Source organism: Zalophus californianus, chromosome 4 (assembly GCF_009762305.2).
Source record: "Zalophus californianus isolate mZalCal1 chromosome 4, mZalCal1.pri.v2, whole genome shotgun sequence".
Lineage (NCBI taxonomy): Eukaryota > Metazoa > Chordata > Mammalia > Carnivora > Otariidae > Zalophus > Zalophus californianus.
In genome coordinates this window covers 91,446,284-91,463,895 of record NC_045598.1, presented here as the reverse complement: position 1 = coordinate 91,463,895, position 17,612 = coordinate 91,446,284, and the positions used below count along the sequence as shown (strand labels likewise).

The 17,612-nt window shown below is 44.4% G+C and overlaps 1 protein-coding gene and 1 non-coding gene across 5 annotated transcripts in view; one reads left to right on the top strand and one right to left on the bottom strand.

Moving 5' to 3' along the window:
• FNDC7 (fibronectin type III domain containing 7) overlaps window positions 1–16,421 on the bottom strand; it is a 28,247-nt gene extending 11,826 nt beyond the window's left edge. For 2 of the 4 annotated variants that reach the window (XM_027619318.2, XM_027619338.2), the window contains exons 1-7: window positions 16,302–16,421; window positions 15,775–15,793; window positions 10,150–10,404; window positions 9,148–9,408; window positions 5,334–5,591; window positions 3,131–3,385; window positions 735–992 (exon numbers count right to left, since the gene is read on the bottom strand). In XM_027619318.2, coding sequence (XP_027475119.2) covers window positions 735–992; window positions 3,131–3,385; window positions 5,334–5,591; window positions 9,148–9,408; window positions 10,150–10,404; window positions 15,775–15,793; window positions 16,302–16,376 — 1,381 coding nt within the window. In that variant the 5' untranslated portion in view covers window positions 16,377–16,421. Of the gene's footprint in view, window positions 1–734; window positions 993–3,130; window positions 3,386–5,333; window positions 5,592–9,147; window positions 9,409–10,149; window positions 10,405–11,864; window positions 11,905–15,774; window positions 15,794–16,301 lie in introns of those variants that run through there. The other 2 variants (XM_027619331.2, XM_027619322.2) reach the window with 2 other exon arrangements.
• LOC113917408 lies at window positions 7,153–7,254 on the top strand. The gene has a single exon (XR_003518224.1). It is a non-coding gene; the product is annotated as a U6 spliceosomal RNA (small nuclear RNA).
• Window positions 16,422–17,612: the final 1,191 nt, after the last annotated feature.

The following is a 17,612-nucleotide window of genomic DNA, read 5'->3' as shown; positions in this document are numbered from 1 at the left end:
CACAAGCAGGGGGTAGGGGCAGAGGGAGAGGGTGAAGCAGACCCCCCCCGCTGAGCGGGGAGCATGACATGGGGCTTGATCTCAGGATCCTGAGATCACAACCTGAGTTGAAGGCAGACACTTAACCGACTGAGCCACCCAGGCACCCGGCATCCAACTCTTTTTTTTTTCTTAATTAAAGAGTGAAAATTTATTTTTATATCCTTCAATTTGGGAAGTTTATGGGCAATCTGAACTTTTTTTATTGGATTCAGATGCGTCCAACTCTTGATTTAGGCTCAGGTCATGATCTCAGGGCTGTGAGATCAAGCCCCGTGTGGGGCTCTGAGCTAGGTGTGGAGCCTCCTTAAGACTCTCTCTCTCCCTCTGCCCCTCCCCCCAGTAGCTCACTCTCTCTCTTTCTCTCTCCCTCTCTAAAAAAAGAAAGAAAGACAAATATTTGTGGGCTTAACCTTCATAGTGTGAATACGGATAAGCCCCCCAAAAGTCAGAGGAACTGAATGGCTGAAGTCATCACTGGGGAAATCTTCCATTCTTCCCATGACCTCCTTTTTGGTTTTCTTTTCTTCCCACTTCCCCTCTTCTACCTTCTCTTCGGCCTCTCTGTAGTAAGACAGGGGCTCTAATGGTCCCCACAGAGTGGCCTTACAGTTCTTACTGAATGCCCATCCCGGGGGGCGTAGCTGGGGTGAATTGTTCAAAGGTCAGTGAAGGAAGTCATAGCTGCATCATACCTGTGGTTATAAATTGGGAAGTACAGGACATATTGCTGCCCCGGACTTCGCTGAAGGAGTACACGGTGATGTTGTACTTGGTGTCGCACTCTAGAGCTGAGAGGGTGCAAGCAGGAGCAGTGTCATTGCACTCAACCACGGTGAACCCATCTACAGCCTTGGTTTCATAAAGTTCGGCACCGCGGACAGGAGACCAGACGATCTCTACTCTGTCACTGGACACCAACACAGGGTTGATGTCGGTAGGACAACAGGGAGCTGGAAGCAGGAGCAGAGAGAGAATGGAGGTCAGTAAAGGAGCAATGATGTCAGAGGGCCCGACCTCCTGGTGCCCAGAGCCTCTGCCACCACTCTCCTAAATTGCTGCAGGAATCTCCATGGGACGACTGGGTGGCTCAGTCAGTTAGGCATCAGACTCTTGATTTTGGCTCAGGTCATGATCTCAGCGTCATGAGATCAAGCCTGGCATTGGGCTCCGGCCTGGGCGTGGAGCCTGCTAAAGATTCTCTCTCCGGGAGACAAACCGTAAGAGACTCTTAATCTCAGGAAGCAAACTGAGGGGGGTGGGAGGGATGGGGTGGCTGGGTGATAGACACTGGGGAGGGTATGTGCTATGGTGGGTGCTGTGAATTGTGCAAGACTGTTGAATCACAGATCTGTACCTCTGAAGCAAATAATACATTATATGTTAAAATAAAATCAAATAAAATCCAAAGGGGTAGGGAAGAGTCTCTCTCTCCCTCTCCCTCTGTCCCTCCCCTCCCTCTCCCTCTCAAAAAGAGAGAGAGAGAGAGAGAGAGAGAGAGAGAATCTCCTACAGATCTGTCCAGTTCCGATCTTGACCTAACACCCACTAAATAGAGGATAATTCCCCTATGCATGTGATGTCCAAGGTCATTACAAGCTGCATCCAGTCTACATGTTGAGCTGTGCCTCCCCATCGCCTGCCACACCAATTTTCTCTCTTCTCTCTCTCTCTTTTTTAAAGATTTTATTTATTTGAGAGAGAGAGAGCAAGAGAGAGAATGAGAGATCACAAGCAGGAAGGAGGGGTAGTGGGAGAGAGAGAAGCAGACTCCCCACTGAGCAGGGAGCCTAATGCGGGACTTGATCCCAGGACCTTGGGATCATGACCTGAGCTGAAGGCAGACACTTAGCCATCTGAATCACCCAGGCGCCCTCACACCAGTCTTCTCAATTCCCCACCCCGCATATGCTCTCATTTACCTATGCCTCAAAGACCGCTAACCCTACACTGGAATGTTGTTCCCCTCTTCTGCATGAGAAAACTCATACCTGGTCTAGCTTCTGGATCCTATCAATCTTTCCTGACACTAACCAGATAAAACTGAGGGCTGGAGGAGGGGGAAGCATGATTGTATTAGTAGATCTTAGAAGAGACCCTATATTATGTCATGGATGAATTCTGACAAATGTCTAACTCAGCTTGGACTTTCTCTAGGATGCCCTTGCCCCACCTACATTCCATCCACACTTCAATATTCAGGTCGAGGCCACTCCTTCTGGAAGGCCCTCCAGGCTCTTGAGACTTGATTGGTAGCCCCCTAACCCATATTCCAAAAGCACCAATTATTTGATTCCTTCATCTTGGTAAAATTTATTGTAATCCAGCTAGTAGCGTTATGTACATAATGATACAGTGTTCTTATTTGTCAGCATGGTTAATTAATTTCAAGTCACTCGCTCCATTCATTCTTCAAAAATCAGGACTCTCCTATAGGCTGATCGCACTATGATAAGCATTGAGGATGAAGAGGTAAATAAAACAGTCCCTGCTCTAGAGAAGATCCAAGTCTAATGGAGGAGAATAACAGTAATAAGGATGCTAATAAAAATACTTTGCACTGTGCTTTGCCACATACAAAGACCTTTTCATATTCATGCTCTCATTGTTTGTCCCATTTTGCAGTGGAGTATACTAAGAAACTAACAAGGTAAATGTCATTATCTTCATTTTACAAATGAGTTAGTGGTTGAGTTAGGCCTTAAACACAGGTGTCCTGCTGCAGAACCTTCCTCACCATGCCTTTGCAATTTCATCTCTGGTTTTGGGTCTTGGGGAAAGAGTGAACTCCTGAGATGGGATGACTGCATCCCCTTCGGCACCCTGCACAGGGGGCTGAACACTGAATAGATCTTGGTGGAGGTTTTAATTTCTCAGAGCAGGTGTGAACGACTATATTCTTTGCTCTCTTTTCACTCCTAAGCCTTGCATTCTTGTCAAGCTTGAGGCCAGGAAGCCAAAATTTCCTGATCTGGAAGGAATGTGAGAGCCAAGGCAGTCTATGTAAGTCAATTAGTGCAATAGGTGATCTATGCTGCTGTAGAGTTTAGTGACCTCAGCACTCCCTTTATAAGCATGAAGTGCAACTTACCTGTGGTGTAATTGAACACATCGCCCAGAGGACTCTGCCCTGCCTTGTTATAGGCAAAAACACTGATAAAGTAAGTGAAGCCACATTCAGATAAGAAATTGCACTGGGTGAGGGATGTGTTGCAGTGGACTTCCAAGCCATCATCACTCTTCACAAAGGCCACGTAGTAATCGCCCAGATCTACATCGGACCAAGCCACAGACAGGTGGCCTGGAGGATCTTCTTGGATGGTCACTCTTCCAGGGGCACAAGCAACTAGGAAATGGTACATAATGAACAGCTATCAGAGTCCTGCAGGAGATTTCCTTTGCATCTTTGCGATTGTCCAGGATACTGCAGGCGCCGGACAAGGAATAAATCAAATAGCATGTGCACAGCAACGAGACGTTCTCACGTGTTGTAAAACTTATCTCACACGGTACAGAAGCAGGCATGGATCCCCTTGGTTAATACCGCTGCGTTTCCGTGTGAAGGCAATGCCAGGATCAGCACAGCGTGAAGGAAGGAACTCAAAGGAAGCTTGTTCTTTCGATCTCTACGCTTTTAAGATTTTAGCCATCTCTAGTGGCACTCCTCCTAAAATAAATTTCACAATTCTGGAACCCAGGAAACACATAGCACTTTCTAAACATATTTCTTTTATTGATCAGTGTGGGCCATGCCCATGATCCTGACTGATTGTTCTACACGAAGTGCAGTGGTGTCTCCCGACCGTAAATGTGCAGGATTCCTTCTGTGGCGCTTTACCCCAGCTGCACATTAGAATTAACTGAGGCACTTTTACAAACTAGTCAGACCCAGACTCCATTCCCAGAAGCTCCGATTTCATTGGTCTTGGGTGGATCTTTAAAAAACTCCCCAGATTCTCTTAATGTGCATCCAAGATTGGGAAACACTGCATGGTTCTCTCCTGCATGAAATGACTGACTTGGATCTGCTGTGCTTTTGAAAGTGTATTCTTATCTCTTCCTTCACGCTCAGCTATCCCGACCTCATAACCATTTCTAATGTGCCATCCATAGCTGTCAAAAGAGAAGCCAAATCACCAGGTGTGCTATCAGTGACCTTAATTTAAGAACCATAAGAAACCGTGGATCTGAGAGCTTGGCTATTACTTTTTCCCTGAGAAACACAGTGCATCAGCTTGGGGATGGCTCTTTTCCTCTCTGTTCAGAAGCCTTTTATGCTTAGAGTGATATAGTTCTGACTGTTGGGTAAAATGAACATTACTGTGATTATCTACATCTTCCTTGGCTTAGAGGATGAAAATCAGGCAATCCTGGGCTTGAATCCTAGCTCTAGCACTTACTATTGGTATGCCTTTGAAAAAATTACTTCACTTCTCAGACCTAAAGTTGTTTCTTTTTTAAAGATTTTATTTATTTATTTGTGAGAGACAATGAGAGAGAGAGAGAGCAGGAGAGAGGGGAGGGTCAGAGGGAGAAGCAGACTCCCCGCTGAGCAGGGAGCCCGATGCAGGACTCGATCCTAGGACTCCAGGATCATGACCTGAGCTGAAGGCAGTCGCCTAACCAACTGAGCCACCCAGGCGCCCAAGACCTAAAGTTGTTCTATCTGAAAAAGGAGACAATAGAGCCTACCTCATTGAGATGTCATGAAAATTAAGTAAAATAATGTACTTATAGTGCCTGGTACATAGAAGGTCATCACTAAATGCTAGTTCCCATCACCAAAACATACAGATGTTTTTAACTAGACGAGTAAACCTCCACATATGTAAGTCTTTATTTCTCCGATAAGATGAAAATGGGAAGATATTTAAACACATACGAAGAATTATAGACCACCCATCTTTATCTTAAAAAATACCTCCCACCAGGCCTAGGTCTGTGAAGCATGAGGTAAGGAAGAGTACTGCATAGTTAGAGCTGTGTATCACTCCAACTGGATCTTAGAATTTGTACAACTTCACAAAGGATACAGGAAATTAACTAATGATAGATAGGAGCCTGGACTCCTACCAATTTTCAAAGAAGTGCTATTTCCAATGCCTGATACCTGGTATCACGATCACATTATTAAAACTCATGAGAATGTCCAACTCAATGCTTTCATTCGGACCAGGCTTTCATGTTCACTGCTTCCAGAGTGTTCTGGAACATTATCAGGTGATTTTTTGTTTCCCTTCTGGCAGTCGCCCTGGGTCGCCAGCCCCACGGTGATCTCACACTTGTTTACGTACCAGTTTTCAGGGCCTCCGCGGAAGTTGATTTGCTAGAACCAGCATCATTACTTGCTAAAACTGAAATGAGGTACTCAGTCCCACACTGGAGCGAGGAGATGGTACAGGCGCTGAGAGTTGTACGGCAGCTCAGCTCTGAAGAGTCGCTCAAAGCCATCACAGTATAGTTGAAAGCTCCTTCCCTGGGGGCCCATGAAACAGAGGCCTTCAGAGCACCACTGTCAAAAGAGACTCGAATGTTGGCAGGAGCTGGAGGACCTAGATTTTTGAGAAACAATTACGATTTTGCAGTAGCCTCAAGAACCCAAGTAAGATCTGGCCTAACAACCAATATTGCAGAGCTTGGAGGATGAGGCACCATGACAGAAGGAGAATTGCTAGTGTTTAGAGCATAACATTGGGATTTAGGGTAACACATCTGCCGTTGACTGTGCAAACTCATGACTAGCTATGTGACCTTGGCCATGGTATTTACTCTGTTATTTAATTTTTTTATCATCTGTAAAATGGATCTAATAAGATCAGTCCCTAGCACATATAGATGGTAAATAAACATATTTTGAATGAATGAATCAGTGAATGCACAGCACAACAAGTGATTGAATAATTAAATGAAATTATAAATGTGAAGGGCCAAAAGGGCCATGTGGGTATGTTATTATTAAATGGTAGGTCAAATATTCTATTATTGATTGCTGAAGCTGAACGGATTGGGCTTCAACAACATCCCTTCTTTACTTTTTATTTTTTATTTATTTTTTAAAGATTTATTTATTTCTTTTAGAGAGACAGAGAAAGAGTGCAAGTGGGGGGGGAGGGGCAGAGGGAGAGAATCTCAAGCAGACTCCCCGCTGAGAGTGGAGCCTGATGTGGGGCTCCATCCCCTGACCCTGAGATCATGACCTGAGCCGAAATCAAGAGTCGCCACTTAACTAACTATAGATTACTCTCTACACCCAACTTGGGGCTCGAACTTACAACCCCGAGATCAAGAGTCATAGGCTCTACCAACTGAGCCAGGCAGACCCCTCCCTTCCTTACTTTTGACACCTGCTAAGACTTTTTCTGTAAGAGCTTTTAGGTTATAACTATTTCTAGAAGAGCAGACTTTCATTCCATTCTAAATCAAAGGGCAGGAAGGAACGTATCAAGTGTGATGGTCACACATTGAGGCAGTCATTTTAGTATCTCCAAAAACACTTCCCTCTATATCCTCAGAAATACGCCTTCCTTTTTTTCAGGGTTATCCTCTTGAAAAAGCTTGAGGAGTGTTCTCTTGGGCTGGAAGGAGAGAAACAGGCCTCAGTTCTCAGAATCTGTGCTGTAATGAGGCCCACCTGGCCGGCATTCGCGATCTCCTTGCATAGCATATGAGCAGAAAGCAGGACCTTCTGGACCCAGGGAAGGCCCCATTCGAGGAAACAGACTCAACAACTCATGCTCTGTCATGTTCCCCCAATAGGCCATCTTCACAGGACCCTTCCCCTGTTTCATGGTGAGCTTAGCTGCAGACGCAGATCTGCTCTGCGGGTAATTCTGGGCCCAAGGCTAGTAAGGGTCACCTGCAGCATTTTAGGACAACCTGCCCCTTCCCTCATGGGGCATGAGAGAACCAGGAAAAATGAGTAGAGTAGTTGGGGGCTGTTAGGGGCTGAACTGAGTCCTCTCAAAACTCACATGTTGAAGTCCTAACCCCTAGTGCCTCCAACTATCATCTTATTTGAAAACAGGTCATAGTAGATGCTATTAAAGTAAGATGAGATCATTAGGGTGGGTCCTGTCCAATATGACTGGTGTCCTTATAGAGACGGTTAATTTTGTGCTCACCGCAGCAGCAAATACACTAAAATTGGAATGATATGGATTAGCATGGCCCCTGCACAAGGATGACATGCAAAATCATGAAGCACTTCATAAAAATAAATAAATAAAAATAAAATAACAAAAAGAGGAAGTCTGGACCCAGGCATACACTTCCAGGATGAATGCCATGTGACTGTGAAGGGTGCCCTCTACAAGTCAAGGAGAAAGGCCTGGAACAGATCTTTCCCTCACAGCCCTGAAGGAGCCACCTATGCTGACACTTTGATTTCGGATTTCTGGCTTCCAAAACTGGGAGACAATACATTTTTGTTGTTTAAGTCGGTTTGAGGTACTTTGTTTCGACAGCCCTCGCAAACTAATAGGAAGGCTAAATCTAAACTTTACACAATTTGGGGATGCTGGGTGGCTCAGTCGGTTAAGCATCTGCCTTCGGCTCAGGTCATGATCCCAGGGCCCTGGGATCAAGCCCCGCATCAGGCTCCCTGCTCCGCGGGAAGCCCGCTTCTCCCTCTGCCTCTGCCTGGCACCCCCCTGCTTGTGCTCTCTCTCTCTCTCTGACAAATAAATGAATAAAATCTAAATAAATAAACAAATAAATAAATAAACTTTACACAATTTTAAAACATGGGAAACAAATGAAGAGGAAGACTTAAAGAAAATAGTCACTTGTCGGAGAAGGCTGTCCCTGTCCCCAGCCAGGGGGAGAGGCTTCCTCCCGAGCCGCTCTGTGCCTGCAAATCCTTCTCTCTATTACACGGAACTGTCACCACTGTTTTATACATTGGTCTCTCCCAAGACACACTCAGTTCTCTGAGTGTAGGGATTATGCTTTAATTAATTTTGTGTCCCCATCAGCTAAACTACGTCCAGCACATAGTGGGCCCTTGATCATTGTTTCCGGGAAGAAAGAATGAATGAATGTCTAGGAAAAGGCCCAGGGACCCTGGTTTATCACAGACATCCTGACTTACCGGGCCCATCCTGAATCACCTTCGAGCCACCTTGCTAGGATTTCACTGGAGAGAAGTATTATAAAAGGCAAACCCTTTTCTCCCTGAATTTCTGTCTTGACCCATAGACCATGGGGCTTCCTCTCCCCTCCAAACTTGGGAAATGTTGGAGACAACATTTCTGGTTTCTTTCCACCCTTTCCTTGGTCCTCTCCAAGGGATGAAATAGTTTATCTGGTTGGTGAGAGTCTAGCATCTATTAGACCACATTGTCAGTGGATGGCTTACTCTGCCTTGAGAGACGGAAAAAAAATCTCCCTCCTTCCCCCTCTCTCTCCTTCTCATTCTTTTAGCTTGTTGCAGCAACGCAGTGTGGGCTTCCACTTAGGAAGTGGGATCCCTTGGTCGGGGTACCCCTGCCATGGGGATGGGGAGAGAACACACACCATGCTCTAGCTTCTCAACCTTCAACTGGAGGGGAGGTGATAGGAAACCCCGTGCTGACCTCAGGTCTAAGTTTGAGGTTTTGGGAAATATATCTGAACCTCTGATTCCCACCACAGCATTTAGTGCCGTAACAACAGGAACTTTGTTTTGTTTGCTGCTGGATCTCTAGAACAATGCCCACTCAAAGTTGGCACACACTCACTAAACGTCTACTGAATAAATGAATTCCTGTTTGTCCCAATTCTTTTTGTTTATGCTATTGGTCTGAACCTAGAAAGGGTATGGGAAACCGGTAAACCTACCACAAATCATCTCCCGCTGTGTGATACTGAATGTCTATGCTTGAAAGTAAGCTGGCTATCAGGGAGGGAGAAGTCACGCTCTGTGTATGCTGAGCAGCATGTCTTTATACATGTAGTCAGCATTTAAACCACCAAAGAGGAACAGGCAAGGCACTATACATAAACTCATAATAAATTTAAATATCTGTTAAGTGTACTTATCACTTAACACCACTCCTGATGGCTACAATGCAGAGCCCCTCTCATTCATCAAAAGGGAGATTGCTGGGGGCTGCGCTGGGAAGTCCTTACTTGTTCTCTGATTGCAGGTAGAGTCATCCCCAGGTGTTCCATTGGCATTCCATGCATAGGCCTTTATGGTATAGAGAGTCCCAGCTTCTAAACTGGTGAACGTCAAGGAGGTGTTTGTGGTATTCTCTTTCCATATTCTACCCAAACCATTCGCTCGCATGATGGACACAGAGAATCCAATTGCCATATATACAGCTTCCCACTGCACAAGGATAGAGTCTGGACTTGGAGAGCTTACTTCTAGAATTGGTGCAGCCAACACTATGAGGACAAAAACACATGTGTTTGCAATGGAGGATAATTCAAATTTAGGAACGAGTAATTTGAAGTTGATCATCCATATTATGAAATAATCATTTGCTTTGAAGGATTTACAGCAGAGTCCCATTAAATAATGGTTATCTAAATGTAAATTAATCATAAATAACTCGGCAGAGGAATGGGGAACAGAAAAACTCTACTATTAGGCATTACTTTCAACTGGAGGTTGGTAAGAAATTATATAAAACATCCCTGTATTTATAGTATAACTCAATGGGGGAAGTGATGGTTTATAATATTTTAATGTGCATACAACCTTTTGGAAATATGCCTAGGTACAACTTTATCAACTCCATTTAAGTAATGCTGATGACAAACTCTAAATGTTTTCATTTTAAGTAAGTCAAAATGTAGTAAAATCCCTTCTATGTGTTCTTTATTTAGCATGATCTTTATGGATAACTGAGGTTAAAAACAGAAATCCCTTTTTCAGAGCTTTAAAAGCAGGGGTGTTCTTAAAGATACCCAGAAATGGGTTTTATTTTCCAAAGCATCTGGAACTTAAATACCACCTCCTCCACAGATATCTGAATTGCCAAAAACATCATTTGGTGGCTTTCGTCTCTGGGCCCTGAATCACAGGCACTCACATGACACAAAATTATATCATGTACTTGAAGCCTCCCTATAAGTGATCCAGGTCACAAACAATAGCTCAACAGAGGATAAGCATCCTGCTACCTGTCTTTGCCTGCTTCGGAGGTGATGCTTGGCTTCTCCCAGTGGCACTGATGGATCTGACAGTGATTTGGTACAAGGTCGCAGCCTTCAGGCCTGTCACAGTGCCTGGGGAATTGGCCACCATGGTTTCAATGACAGTGTCTCCATCTTCAGCTGTGAGGAGGTAACCGGTGGCCCCCGGCACTGTGGCCCATTCCACAGTGATACTGTTGCTGATTTTTGAATAGGCCTGATCAATAGTGGGTATTTCGGGAGCTGAAAGAGATTTTGAAGATTTTATGTATTTATGTATTTATTTATTTTGGAGGGGAGAGAGAGCTCGTGCATGAGTGGGGGTTGGGGCAGAGGGAGGGAGAGAATCCCAAGTGGACTCCACGCTGAGCAAGAGCCCTGCACAGGGTTCCATCTCACAACCCTTATATCGTGACCTGATGGAAATCAAGAGCCAGACGCCTAACCAACTGAGCCACCCAGGTGCCCGTTGGAAGAGATTTTGAAGTTGTACATTAACTAGGATACCTATGAAGATTATTTCTTCATCATTTTACTTCTCAGACTAAATCATTTTCATGTCATCCTTTAGACATAAACTTTGCCCTCATTTTCTTTTTTTAAAAAGATTTCATTTTTAGAGGCACCTGGGTGGTGCAGTCGGTTAAGTGTCCAACTCTTGGTTTCAGCTCAGGTCATGATCTCAGGGTCCTGGGATTAAGCCGCACATCAGGCTCCATGCTCAGCCGGGAGTCGGCTTGAGATTCTCTCTCTCTTTTCCCCTGCCCCTCCCCCTGCTTGCACTATCTCTAGCTCTCCCTCTAAATAAGTAAGTAAATAAATAAATCTTTTAAGAAAAAGATTTTATTTCTGGGGCGCCTGGGTGGCTCAGTTGTTAAGCATCTGCCTTCAGCTCAGGTCATGATCCCGGAGTCCTGGGATCGAGCCCTGCGTTGGGCTCCCTGCTCCGCGGGAAGCCTGCTTCTCCCTCTCCCACTCCTCCTGTTTGTGTTCCCTCTCTCGCTGTCTCGCTCTCTGTCAAATAAATAAAAAATAATGATAATTAAAAAAAAGATTGTATTTTTAAATAATCTCTACACCCAACGTGGGGCTCGAACTCACAACGCTGAGATCAGGAGTCCCATGCTCTACTGACTGGGTCAGCCAGGCACCCCTGCCCTTCAGGATCAAGACAAAACAGAGAAAAAGAAAGGCAGAGCTATTCTCCAGAAGAGAGCCAGAAAGCTCAAACCTCTCATTCAGGAACAGGATTTCAAAAAGAGATTTTTCCCAGTTGCCTCTAGGATATTTTGCACTTTGTATACTTCTCAAAGAGTTAAATCGGAGTGGGGCTAAAAGGGTGGGGCCCCTGCCTGGCTCAGCTGGCGGAGCACACAACCCTTGATCTCAGGGTTGTGAGTTTGAGCCCTACATTGGCTGCGGAGCTTATTAAAAAAAAAAAAAGAGTGGGACGTGATTGCGGGAAAGAACTCAGAGAAAGGAGAGAGTCACTGAGGGGCTTTATTCTAGAGGCTTCTCTGGCTTGGCACTCCTGAATTCCCAGGCCTGTTCTGCCACTGCTACTGTCCCCTCCCTGTCCCTCACCCATGCTGCACTGCCTCCTCCTGATGGCCAGGGTCCCACCCCTGCTGCGGCTATGTCTCCACCCCACACACCTGCACATTTCCCACAGGGCTTTAAAGCTAAATGGAAGAAGGGGGCACCTGGGTGGCTCAGATGGTTAAGCATCTGCCTTCGGCTTGGGTCGCGGTCCCGGGGTCCTGGGATTGAGTGCAGCATCGGGCTCCCTGCTTGGCAGGGAGCCTGCTTCTCCCTCTCCTTCTCCTGCTCCCCCTGCTTGTGCTCTCTCTCTCTCTCTCTCTCTGTCAAATAAATAAATAAAATCTTAAAAAAAAGACTAAATGGAAGAAGAGGGAGAATTGAGTTGTTTTAGGATTGCTCCATTGTACTTCCGTATTATCAGAGTAGAACCATTTTTAGATTCTTCCACATAAAATAAAAACAAACTTTATTCTCCCCTTCTTCATCAAAACATCTGCCCCAGCATAAGAATGAGACGCTGTGGCCCCTCATTTGGGCCAGGCCACAGTCTGTCTGAGGGATACGAATGCTTATGTCAAGAGTATATACATTCCTACACTTTGGGGCAGGGGTAGGAGATACAGCATGGTGACAAGATTTACTACATTGTAAAAATCCACAGACACAGAGAATGCCCTGGGTATAAGAGGTCCAAGTGGAAGGAAAGAAAGGTCACATAAAAATAGCTGGTTTTAAGTTTGGAACTCAGCCTTTTCTGTTCAATGATACTGCATTTGTTGGGGAAAACCCCTATATACCAAATTCCAAACTAAACTCTAGGGCAAAGAGGAGAAAAAGTAAATACAGACCACATTTATGATTTACCAGTATCAACTCCCTCCCCCCAGCAGACCCCCACCGGCCAAATCCCAGTGTGCATGACACAGACAACCTTCTCTTTCTGCACCAATAGCCCAGAGAGTTGGCTTTGGCAGCGACTCAGAAATAACCATGCTGCAAGATTGAACAGAGTCTCCACTGTGCACTGGCCAGACATTCCTTGAACATCACCCAGGACTGTCTCCTTTGCCATCAAAAGAAAACTATGAAAGTTATATATGCTAGGGAAAAGCAGAAGGTGACTCTGCAGGAAGCATCCACGTCCTCTCACCCCACTGCAGGATAGAAAGCCCCAGCAAGGGGCGCGTGGGTGGCGCAGTCAGTTAAGCATCTCACTCTTGGTTTCAGCTCGGGTCGTCATGATCTCAGGGTTGTGGGATCGAACCCCGCATCCAGCTCCTTCCTCTGTGCAGAGTCTGCTTAAAATGACCTCTCCCTTTCCCCCTCCCGGCCGCACTCTCTCTCTTTCTCTGAAGTAAATAAATAAATATTTTAAAAAATATATTTAAAAAAAGAAAGCCCCAGCAAGGGCCCCCACTTTCATCCCTCCCACACATTCATCCCTTTTCAGCTACCAGTCACTTGTCCTGTGTTATTTGCCTTCTTTCCTCTATCTAACTTTGTGATGTCTTTTTTTTTAAGATTTTATTTATTTATTCATGAGAGACAGAGAGAGAGAGAGAGAGAGAGAGAGAGAGGCAGAAGGAGAAGCAGGCTCCCAAGGAGCAGGGAGCCCGATGCGGGACTCGATGCCAGGACCCTGGGATCATGACCTGAGCCAAAGGCAGACGCTTAACCATCTGAGCCACCCAGGCGCCCTAACTTTGTGATGTCTTGCGACTCCTTTTTCCTTTGTCTCTGCAGTTTATCTTCTCTCCTGTTAGGCCTGGCTGCATTCACAGAGTGGTTTGAGAGGCATCTGAAAGGCCAGCATGACATAGGCTATCTCCTCACAGGCCTGCCAAGGGGCCTGAGGGCGCCACAAAACTTGGTCCCTTGAAGTGAGCTGGGAGAGGCACCTTTGCTCAGAAGGGGTAATGCATGAAGCCAGTGTCAGCAGGATGAAACACAGGTGGAAACAGCACAGGATTTGGATCCAGGAGCTCTGGGTCGGAGCCCCGGCTCTGCCATTTACTTTTGCATGGGAACGTGTACAAGTCATTTAACCTCTTCTGGCCTCCGTTTTCTCCCTTGAGCATGCAGAATATTAATAATATCTACACCTTAGGATTTACTTTAAAATGTAAAATATCAAAAAAAATGTGAAATATCTACATCTTAGGATTGTTGTAATGATTAAGTAAGATAGTGTGTGCAAGGGCACTTTGAAAGGTGGGAAGGGCTGGTATGTACGTGTGTGTGTATGTGTGTGTGTGTGCGTGTGTGTGTGTGTGTGTGTGTGTGTGGACCAGGAAGAGCAAGTTTTGGGTTTGAAAGAGCTGACCACATGGCACAGCCATGGACAAGTACCAGGGAAGGTGAAATTCTGGGGGAGTCTGGGGTAAGCACAGGAGAAACAGATTGTCTGTGATCCTAGGGCAGGATATGAGCAGCAACAGCAGTGAGAGATCAACACCTCTGTACTATGCTTCCCTTAAAGAGATGAGAAGCCCGAGTGGGATGGGTAAGGCTCAGGAAATTAGCAGCAAGTCTTCCCTCTTTCTGAGTCCCGTGTCTGGCCCACTTACTGCTTTGATGAAAGAGATAACTTTATTCTCTAGATTTGCAAGCAACCCCTCTGATCAGTGAAAAGTAAAACCCTTTGCTTCTCAGCATCTGTGCATTCTCCCAACTCACGGAGATCTAAATTAGCTCACGTAGCCCCAGTGGCCAGATACAGATACAGAGCCTATTTCAGAGCTGGAAGAGAACCATAATACACACACCCAGAAGGAAACCTCCTTTACAATGTCAATAAAACACATCCCATTTATTGGAAAGCCAGGTTGAATCAATAAACAGCACCACCTCAGCCTGCCCCGTTCTTTCTCTCCAATGGTGTGGAGAGTGTGGGACTAAAAAAGGACCTGCTCTGAGGGCTCAGTGTGTCCCGTGTGTCCTGGAACCTTCTAAGAGACGCAGAACTAGATTTTGTCCCCCTAAAGGCCACTTCTAAAAAAAGTTACTTTGTATCAGGCCAACCACTCCTTTTCATTGCTTCGTGGTCACTCCTGAAGGTTTCTCAAGAATAAGGTAAGTAAATAAAAATAAAGCATGAGATGATTTTTGAAAACTTATTGCACACGCATCGATTTTATGGGTCAGTCATACATAACTATGACAAATTTTAATATTTTATTTTATTTTTTTAAATATGCCCAATTTGGGGGGGCACCAGATCTTGGGCTTGTGGGTTCAAGGTCCATGTTAGGTGTAGAGATTACTTTAAAATTAAAAAAAAATTCTTAAAAAAAACCACCCAATTTTTAAATTGCCTTATTTGCACTTCCTTTCCTGTGGTATAGACAAAATAATAAATAAAAATTGTTCTCATTTTAGTTGAATGCCATGAGACTTTATTGTTGATATAATCAATATTATATGGGTCCTCCAGATAATCAAAATCTCATTGAATATACATTTCCTTTCAGGGGACTTAGATTTCTAGAATGGAGGAGCTGGGCAAGGTCTCTAGAGATATTATCTTTGCCTTTAGTCATTTATTTAGGAAAAATGATAAAATCTTTTCAAAAGAAAGCCTTTTTCTAGCTCTGAGTTCTCTTTTTCTGTGTTTTAAGGATGCACTATTAGAAGTGTAAAATCCTTTCTTATTAAAGTAGAGAATCTTGAACCTCTACTCAAAAACATTTCTGTTTTCTCCTCTAATTCTTCAGAAGACAAATAGGAAAAATTATATAAATTAGACTCTTCACTATTTATGCTTAAAACTTTATTTCTTTGACTAGAATGATAATCATCATAATATTCTATTGATGGCTAAATGTATTTGAGAAAATCCATGACTACATGACTTTCTATCCATCTCAGTACTCAATAGGAATATATTATGAGAATTTCTAAGTTTGATCCATGTATTTATTGTCTTACCAGTTAGATTCACAGTGTGAGTGCTCAGAAGATGTTAAATATTTTTCCTGGTATAGCTTTTCTATTTCAGGGTAGCCCAAGAATTAACAATGGAAATTAACATCAAATATGGGGAGGGAAAGCTTGTGTTTCAAAAAATTTTACCTGTTTTTGCTGAAGCAACCTGAAAAGGAAAGTTTACAAAAATTAGAACCATGAAGAAAAAAACCACTTAGGGAAACAGAAAACATAAATCAGAGCAGTAATAAATTTATCACATTTTAATGCATAATGTGAGCAATATTTGAATCCATACAGAGTATTTATTTGCACAAATCATTTCCCAAACTCAAATCCACCACAAAGGAATCCTAAATAGAATTTAGAGGCTGGAGGCAGATCACGTTACTATTTCATTTTTCTCCCTGAATCTGCCTATTGAACTAAGTCAGTGGCTGCTGACAGATTTTTCAAAAATCTTTGTTCTTAAAATATAATGATAATCTTGTTTTCTTTCTCTAGTAAACTGCATTAAATTTCAAACATGCAAACATATACAATCTTTGTACGGTTATTTTGTTTTTGATCTCCCACCCCCTAGTCTCTCAAAAAAATAAGAAAGAAAGAAAGAGGTAATAAATGCCTTTTTTTTTTTCTAAATAGTTGCAGGTAGGTTGGAATGTTGAACTCACCATTTTAAGACAGATAAGACTGAATCCAATCAAAGGCCAACATTTCTTGGGTCCACCAGCCATCCTGTTGGACATAGCCCTCACATGGCACACAACAGAGTGATCAGGGTCCTCTTTGGTCCCCAGGAGGACAACACTGTTGGTCGCTGGGTTGCTGGGCAGCGATCCTGGGAAGTAGCTCCTCCCCTTTAGAGTGGAGCTGACCCGTTACTGGGGGGCCCTTGGAGACTGGCAGGGACGGGTATTGCAAAGACTGGAAAAAAAAAAAAGAAGAAAACCACACCAAACTGGCCAAAAGGCTACTGTAACCTGGGTTTCAAGGTAATATGTAGGATGCTCTCTTCTTTATTTTTTTAAAGTTTTTTATTTAAAAGATTTTATTTATTTATTTATTTGAGAGAGAGAGAGAGAGAGAGCACTAGCAGGGGGAAGGGCAGAGGGAGAAGAGCAGACTCCCTGCTGAGCCTGAGGGGTTTGACAAGAGGCTCGATCCCAGGACTCTGGGATCATGACCTAAACCCAAGGCAGACGCTTAACAAACTTAGCTACCCAGGCATCCCGCTCTCTTCTTTAAAGAATTTGTTTCGAAATAAAATTTTATAAAACTGCATAGAAAACTGTTGATAGAATGGAATGATCGCCCTAAACTGGGAGGTCCTGACCAGTTTTTTTTTTTAAGATTTTATTTATTTATTTGAGAGAGAGAGAGAGAGAAACAGCATGAGAGGGGAGATGGTCAGAGGGAGAGGCAGGCTCCCCGCCGAGCCGGGAGCCCGATGCGGGACTCGATCCCAGGACTCCGGGACCACGACCCGAGCCGAAGGCAGTCGCCCAACCAACTGAGCCACCCAGGCGCCTGGTCCTGACCAGTTTTTAAGGTTCTTGTTCACCTTTATTTTGTCATTCTCATTGTTGTTGCAGTACAAAGTGATCAGTCCTGCTGTTGGAGCAATTTGCTGCAAAGCTTCAATATCTTTTTTTTTTTTTAAGGTTTTTATTTATTTATTTGACAGAGAGAGACACAGCGAGAGAGGGAACACAAGCAGGGGGAGGGGGAGAGGGAGAAGCAGGCTCCCCGCTGAGCAGGAGCCCGATGTGGGGCTCAATCCCAGGACCTCGGGATCATGACCTGAGCCGAAGGCAGACGCTTAACGACTGAGCCACCCAGGCGCCCCGCAAAGCTTCACTATCTAAGATGAAAGGTCAGGGGCCTGAGAAGCGCGGGAATTGGGGAGACGCTGTTTAAGGTCATAAACTTACAACGAGCAGAGAAATAAGTCCTGGGGATCTAATGGACGGCATAGTGATTAC